The sequence below is a fragment of the Bactrocera latifrons genome, unplaced genomic scaffold (genome assembly GCF_001853355.1).
Source record: "Bactrocera latifrons isolate USDA-ARS-PBARC rearing strain unplaced genomic scaffold, ASM185335v1 scaffold_75, whole genome shotgun sequence".
In the NCBI taxonomy this organism is placed as follows: Eukaryota; Metazoa; Arthropoda; class Insecta; order Diptera; family Tephritidae; genus Bactrocera; species Bactrocera latifrons.
Genome location: NW_017537434.1, coordinates 853,614 through 862,001, shown reverse-complemented (window position 1 = coordinate 862,001; position 8,388 = coordinate 853,614). Strand labels below are relative to the sequence as shown.

Here is an 8,388-nt window from a genome sequence, read left to right as displayed (position 1 = left end):
CGACTCAAAAAGTATTCAGAGACTTTTAGCCAAACAATAACGCAAGCTTTCCTCACATGTTATCAAATAACATTTTATTTTTAGATAAGGTGGCAACTTCATTAAATAAATAATTTTTCGATAGCTTTATCAAATATCATTTATTTTACAATTATATTGTTATATTTTTTAATACAGTTTTGAACTGAAGAAAGGGTGGCAACTCCGTTTGAAAATAAATTGTAATTCGCGCTTAGAGAGGTATTCAGATTATTTGAGAGAAATTTTATAGAAAAAATAAAATTCATAAAAACACGGCCCAAATCGAACTATTTCTTTTCTTCTGCGAAGCTCCGAGATATGTTGGATGAATTTTGGACAATGCTGGACAGACGAAAAGTGTTTCAAAGGGTGTTCCATGGTCTATCTTATACCTATTTCCCTTTAATTTCTGTTTATACCGTCATTACTTCTGCCTATCCGGTTCACATGTGATGCCAGTAGGACCAACAGTTCTTGGGCCAATARCCGTCCTCTAGTCGTTTCGAGACCRTGWAARTTATAAGCATRCATGTTGTTCTTCGGAGCTATTGCATGTCATCTTGGCGATCATGCATCTCCTTAAGGCGTCTTGCCTTGATCCACCTGCCAACCCTTTCGAAAATTTCATTGTATATCGTTTTTTTTGGCTTCCTTTTTTCTTGTACTAGGCTGGTAGCCAGAGGGATCTCATTTTTGGCAATCTTATCGACTATTTCGTTTCCTGCTTATCCTTTGTGACCTGAAACCAAGGCTTTCCAGCAGCCGCTACATCTACTGCCTCCCTGCTTCTMAAGACATTCTGTGTAGCGATCTTTGTTATTTCTTACGTTGTTAGCTATTAGCCGCTTTTCCGACCATAAAGGCTTCCACCTGAAAGATAYTGCAGTATSCAGGAAGCTTGAAGAGTCGCCTGAGKTTCATCTCCGAGCSAGCTACCGGCTCMSRCTCCATTAGCCATTTTTCATMCGTCKGTAAAGATGTYGTAATAAGASTAGTACATATGAGTACCTGCCTATTGGTAAYTGAAAAGCTTATGAGCTGGGAAGGAAATACCCAAGCCCCGTTAGCAGTAGAATGGGAATCATTCAACCATCTTCTCCTGCATTCTACTACTTAATGGTTGGACTTCGCGGAACTTGGTCAGCGCTGGGCTACCCACGATCCGGAAGCAGTGGCAAGATTTTTTGTCCGATCGTAAGAGATTCGGTGCGCTCTTTGCCCTTAGTAAAGCCAGTTTTGGCAAATTCTAAAAGGTAATTGCCTTTCGGCGACAATGCAAAGATGGATAAAAGGCGAAAAGGTTTCGTGAACGTATCTCTTAAAACTCACTTCTTTGCACAAGCAACACATTATCACTCTTCTCACCGGTATATAAACCTACAAAAAGAATATTGAATTGTCTTGAACCAGAGTCGTCTATTTTTGACAAATCCAATTTTGTTRTAATACAATCCCACAGACGCACAATTAATTCAAATCGAGTTACATTTGCCATTTTCCAACACTGAGCTTTCATTTTTCAAACGCATTCGCTTCTGCCGGGCAACACCACGGCAAAAGATCAAAGCGCGCGTATCATTTGTTGTCCTATCTTTAGACCATTTTATTTGTCTGTTACAAATTTTAATAGATTAGTTTCACATGGACCCTGTAGCCTAGTAGAAGGTAGAAGGAGCAAGCGGCGTTGGAGGTGGCGCAGCTGTGCGCATCAATTTCCATATTGCACTCAAACGAAAGGGAAATGCGCCACTGCCGCTGCGGTTTGCAGACGGCGACTGTAAGGATGGTCAGCTTTACAGCAATGCGCAGCCGCGGAAGTTATGAAAAATTAATAATAATGTCGAATCGATTGATTTTGTAAAATCAAAAGCGGCACARCGCTGCGGCGCGTTGCAAGCCGATATGGCTGGGAGATACCCAGGGCGGTTGCAGTGCGATCCGATTGCCGGCACAGATAGCAAGCGCTTCGTTGTCGAGCGCAATGCTGTTGCTTGTTGTTTGCCCGCACCGTGTCGGCGGCGGCGGCGGTGGTAGCGGTGGCAGGGTTAGCGATGGCGCGCGCGCGTATACACGCAGCCGCGGGCTACTTTTGGTTRAAGTTTTTCTCTTATGCTTATTKTGTTGTATAAATTTGTATTTAGAATATCTTAGTTACTTTTKTACTGCAAGCGCCCATTACTGCGCCACTTCATTTGGTCGAGCGCACATACCTGCATATCTACTTTTCCCCGTCCATTGCTTGGCGCGTTCAGCTTATGTTTCACTCCACTCGTTTCAGCGGTTGTGGCGCACAAATTTATTGGCAAATGAAAAATAGCGCCAATTGCCCGCGAGGCGATGYGCAACATGAACCGCTCTGTTCTATTGATTTACTTTATTCGATTGTTATTGTTGTTACTATGGTAGTAAAAAAATCGTCTTCTTCCTTCATCGACGAGTTATTTTATGCGCAATTAAAGCAGCAACAATACGCCACACCATCCAGCTGATCACACTCCACGCTCCATGGACTTRGCGTKGTACTCCTACAGACAAAGAAGTCTACGCTTGACGACGACAACATCGTCATYGCCTGTTTCATCTGCGCGCTCACAAGCGCCATCTACGTCCACTGCCTGGCTAAGTATTGTCTTACTTCCGCCCACCGTTYCCTAGCGCTTGGTACGTTTCGACAATTGCTGTCGTCACGCATTTATGTCGCGCCTTTTGTGAAAATAATTTCRCTCGTTGCTTCATTTTTCCACATTTATTACCGGATTTTAATATTCAATTTGTCCGAATGCCAAGCGTTTTACARCTTTGTTTTGTTGTGCCTTTTGWGGACCTTCAGGGTCCATTTTCATGTACTATACTTACATATACTATATGCTTATGCTGTGTGGACCATTCTGTGGCAAGAGTTGTAATATGACAGCTGTCAAACTGTGCTGTCAAGTCAAATACAAGTTAATCACTTCTTATATTTTAACCTCTGTAGATCCGAGCTTCAAATATACTTTAAGAGCTATTTTCTAAAAGAGAAGCACTAAAAAGCTTCGAACTTTTCTTAGAAGCCATCCTAAATCGMCTACAACTTCGGTATAATTAATTGGATCCGTCAGTTTGGAAGCGAGAATAATTCATGTCTCAAAAAGAACAGAACATGTCTGCTTCGGTCGAATGTTTTTCTRTYCTGAYACAATACAACAAATAGCTTTGAAATATGGCAGCAGAAGCCGTCCYWAATCGACTAGAACTTCAGCATACTTAATTGGGTCTAAGAGGTTAGAAACGCCWATCATTCTTGCCTCACAAGGACCAAAACTTCTCTTCGGTCGAATGTTTTAATTAGTTGCCYAGACTGTATTGATACTATCTAGCTATCAGCTCAGAATTTTAGTTATAATAGTCAACGTTGATCACATTTTGGGAAGATCCGAACATTCCGTAATAAGTCGAGCTTATTTGTGCACCGCATCCAATCGATACACCCTTTTATATTACAATTTTTTATGATCCAGCGAAAATACCGACGTGCGGCCAAACACAAGCCTCAGTTTACTTTATAGGCGTGGGACTTGCCATTTCGTTGGGTCGCTGCTAATCACAGTCCAGCTCTAAGTGAACCTTTGGCTAAAAATAATAAAAAATATATATTAGAAAAATAGCAAAAGTAAGCATAGTGTGATATTGTGGCTTAGTCCCTAACAGCGTGACAAAAGTGTTGACGAGCCACACTCAACACTATAGCTCTGTGTGGTGGCTTGTGTGAGCACGCGCATACGCCACTCTGTGCTAACTACAAAGCATATGCAAAGCTTAAGCGTGATGTTGTGAAATTAGCCGCAGGATAAACGATTAATGTCAATCATTATGTTAACGTTTCGGCGGTATACACGTATTTATGACCCAATTGCTATTGTTGTTGAACCCTCGCAATGAATTTTGGACGTCTGGACGTCGGAACTCTATTAAGAGAGTTTCGATAGCTTATATTGAGTTTATGAACTCAAATTTCATTTATTAATTCGTTGATTCTATAGGTGATTCACTTTTACCCGTGTGATATCGAAGTCCCGACTAAGGTACTRGAGGTACAGACATCTAACTATTAGATCTCGAGGTCTATGGAAGTGGCAGTTTCGGTCAAGGTGAACGCCTATCTCCTAGAACTTTCCTGCTTCTTTACTGCAAGGAGCCTCTAACTCTTCCTACTAAATCTACGCTCACCCTATTTACAAACTAGGCAAAGAAGCAGAGACTTGACCAACATTTCCATCGATGATGTAAAAATGTTTATGGTAAACAAACCTAAAATTTTAGGTACAACATTTGAGTCTCCTTCATTACGCATATAACCAACCACGCTTGTTACAAAAGTACCGAATCGCAACAAGATTATCATACGCAGCACTTATGGCAAAGATAAAGAAGCGTTGTATGTCCTGCATCCTGGACACTGACCACCTGACACTGACCACCTCTTTGCATACCCTACCAACCTATTTATCTAACACCCTTTTCCCTTTGGTCCGACCCCGCCGAAATAGCACGTTTCCTGGGCCACCCGTTAGATTACGTCGACGAAAACACAAATAACCGGGAAACCGTTAAAACAACAACAGCCGTTGTTAGCAATATATGTATAAGACGAACGGCCGGCCGGTCAACGACTTCTTCTTCTTTACTGGCGTATACACCTCTTACGCGGTTATAGCCAAGTTTACAACAGCGCGCCAGTCGTTCTTCCTTTTCCCTGCTTGGCGCCAATTGGAGACTCCTTCTCCACCTGATCTGTCCAATGGAGTGGAGATCTTCCTCTTCATCTGCTTCCATCGGCGGGTACTGTGTAGAATACTTTCAGAGCTGGAGTGTTTTCGTCCATTCGAACAACGTGACCTAGYAAGCGTAGCCGCTGTCTTTTAATTCTGACTATGTCAATGCTCATCGTCAATGCTCATCGTTCCATCCGAATGCGATATTCGCCGTGGCCAATGCGCGAAATATCTCTGCACCAAATTGCAGGACGGGAATAATGAGTAATGCTGGGAAGGCATGGTTCGCCTTGTCACTTTAKCTCGCCTTCAAATGGATGTTYTTTGGCTACCCATAGGATACTTGATMTAAGACCRGAAGTCGGGAGCTTCTTGAACCATGTGTAAAAATATCATTTCTGGTCATTCCCAAGTCAATCAGAGAATTTTCTTCACTTGTGTGAACTTCTACACATGACATCTTCCTCCCCGGTCATCACCTGCGCGGCCCCTAAATGGTCGTCGGGTTGCCGCAGGACACAAATGGAGACTTTCCATCGAGCATCTACACAGTTAGACTCGCATGCTTCCTATAAAGAAGTATAACATACCCTTGTAGTCACTTGCTTGAAACGGAGACACCTCCTAGGAACATCACTAGAATATTCCTCCAACACGTCGACGAACTGGAACAATATACTGACCATATTTTGGACGCGACTGATTTCGGAACGGGCACCAAACACTATTCACAGTGGAGCTAATAAGACCTTCATTTCAATTTCGTTCTCGCTACTGTACMGGTTAAACTCCTACTTRTGCAGAATCGGCATGCAAATGATGAGTCCAGCATGCAACGAGTCCTCACATGACTCTAACCATCTCCCCACAAATCTAAGAACCTTTTTTCTATGGTCGAAATAGAACTTTTCCTAAGCTTATCGTTAAGCGAATTTGATGACTTTTAACTTATTGTTTTCGCTTCCAAGCAGGGTCTGAATAATCGTTATAACAACCAGGTGAACGCCAAAAAAAAAACTGCTTCTAATCATCAACTTGGGAGTTCAAAGTAGGATGTACGGTTACAAAAGCAAAAAAAACACGGTTTCATTGAACTTGTTGAGGATAGGGTAAGATATCAATTTATCGATATTTGATAGCAATAGTTCGTCGAAAAGCGACAAGGCAATTTGTGTAAATTTTTAGGTTTTAAGATACCTTGGTCATTACATTCTTTATTTTCGAATACTAAATGTATTATTTTTTTTTAAATTAATATGTACATGCATAGCAATATTTCAAATTTTTACTCATATATCACATATTGAAAAAAAAAAATTTTAAGAGTCTATGTCCGAAACGTTTTCAATTTGAGTGCTAATACTTTTTTTGCTTTGAAGCGAATCTAGTAGTTGCTTAAGGCTATCCAATTCCTTAACCAGAAAATCCTCGCGCCAACCAGGTTGTGTGCATACTTCATATAAATGTTCCACATCTCTTACCGTTTCACGCACATCGCCGTCGGTATTGCCCGTCTCAATTATTTCTACAATTTCATTCTTTAACGCCTTTTCTAATAATTTCGGCTCATACTCCTCGATTAGCTGTTTTACTTCCGACTCTAATTCAAATAAATGACGATCTTTTTCGCCTGGGAAGAGTTCACGCATCGCATTCGCCAAATTGAAGAGGTATTCACGATTCGGTCCGCTTGGACCCGCAGCTGTGAATATTTGTTGTGCTATCACTGGTATTTGCCACATGTTTCCTGCATACGATGAATTATCTGGTGTCGCTATATACATTGTAATACCAAAGTGATTATCCAAATCTTCGGGATATTCAAAGAATTGTAAATCGCAACGTTCATAACCATTCTTTTCGCGATAATCTAAATGTGCCAAAACTTCATCACGATGCTCCTCGGAAATACGATAAGCTATGCCGTAAACGCGACTTTCCAAACTAACAGTGGGTAGTAGGGTTACGACACGACCCGGACGTGTTTTCGTACCCCGATGATCGATGCTATTTTGATAAAATAATCTACGGTAACCACGTATGTAACCACGTTTTCGATCAATAAAGGGGAAGTCAGGTTTCCATATGAGCGAGCCGTAACCAAATATCCATACATCATTTTCACTGGGTTTTATAAAACGTGTCTGATTAGATGATATGTGCAATGATTTACACAAGTTATTAGTGGGATCACGCCATGGTGGTTGGTCGGCTTCCAAAATTCTTCTTTCGAAATATTTATCATAAATATGCTTCACWAGTAYTTCCGTGCTGCTGCAAATTTCACCATTCAGYGGCAATTTYAAACCTTTACAAAGTTCCACAAAATTATCTCGGTTCCTAAGCATTTCCTTTCTGTTGTTTTCACCTAAATGTGTGTAATTTTTAATTTATTAAAGAATTTTTTCCATTTTATGAAAGAAACTTATCAAAAATGAACTTACAAAAAATTTTGATTATAAGCACTTGTCAACTCGGCAAATGAGACAAAGAAACTCGGCAGCGCTATGTAAAATAGAAATATTTGTACATGTGTGTTATACAGACTATTCGTTACTACAATTTGTAGATTATTACCACTGTTAGTCACCAAAGGTTTCCTTTGTACTCAATGTCAGAAATTTATTAAGCCATTACCACTTAAGCTAGTAACACAGACGTGTCCTTTTATAAATATTTACGAAATGTTGTCAATAGGAAAACGTCAATATTTCCACATTACCAAGCGCAAAAAAATTGTTGAGCACAGCACTGCCAGATGTCTTCGTTAATCATGTTTTGCCAGAGACCGTAAATTATAGCAGATAACGTATGTCATTTTCATAATTTACGTTCTCTGCATATTTTTAAACGTTTTTTTGCTCTCAATTAATTGCAACTCTGTTTGCTTGGCTATTTAACTGTCAAGAAAATCGAATTTCGTTTGCTTTTTAACTTTATTGGGTGTGTGCAGAGAAATATTTATTTTATTTTTTATTTTATAAAAGCTTACATAATAATACAATTATTATACAAACTAAGAAAATACGCAGCACTAGCATCATGGGCTATCGGCCGAGCAGAGAAATATATACCTGCACTATATACCATATTAATATGTTGTACTCGCACTGCATGCCATATTTATATGGTATACCCGCACTATATACTATATTAATATGGTATACCCCGCACTAAAAAGGTGCATCCGCGTTGTCAGCAGAACTTCTTTCAGGATCATCTCAAATAAAAATCAAAACTACATGTTTTAGAAAAGACAATAAACTAGGTATTGGACGAAGAAAAAAACAAAAAAAAAAATGAAAATTGGATTTTTGGCAGACGTTTTAATAAAAAATGCAAATTTCGATGAAAATTTCTCGATATTTTTTTTTAATTGTTGTCATTAAAAAAAAATTCTTCGTTCAAGACCTTGTAAATTATATCTCGAAKATCTGTGTAAAATTTCATCAAGATCGGTTAAGTAGTTCGCGAGAAATCTTGACAACCTACTTTGAAAGCATTGTTTTCAGAAAAACGCGCTTAAAGTTTTACCTACTGCGCCCTCAACCTATACCCGACCTCGAGTGTCCACCTTTTCACAGTTGTATCTCCGAAACTATTAATCGGATCA

The 8,388-nt window shown here is 39.8% G+C and overlaps 1 protein-coding gene across 1 annotated transcript; it reads right to left on the bottom strand.

Annotated features, from left to right (window-relative positions):
- Nucleotides 1-5,949: 5,949 nt before the first annotated feature.
- On the bottom strand, nt 5,950-7,484 carry LOC108976325 (putative glutathione-specific gamma-glutamylcyclotransferase 2). Its single transcript, XM_018945351.1, has 3 exons — nt 7,353-7,484; nt 7,220-7,280; nt 5,950-7,143 (listed from the first exon to the last, which is right to left on the bottom strand). Exon 3 carries the CDS (start codon nt 7,121-7,123, stop codon nt 6,095-6,097), a length of 1,029 nt encoding a protein of 342 aa, XP_018800896.1. The 5' UTR covers nt 7,124-7,143; nt 7,220-7,280; nt 7,353-7,484; the 3' UTR covers nt 5,950-6,094.
- Between the last annotated feature and the right edge of the window lie 904 nt (nt 7,485-8,388).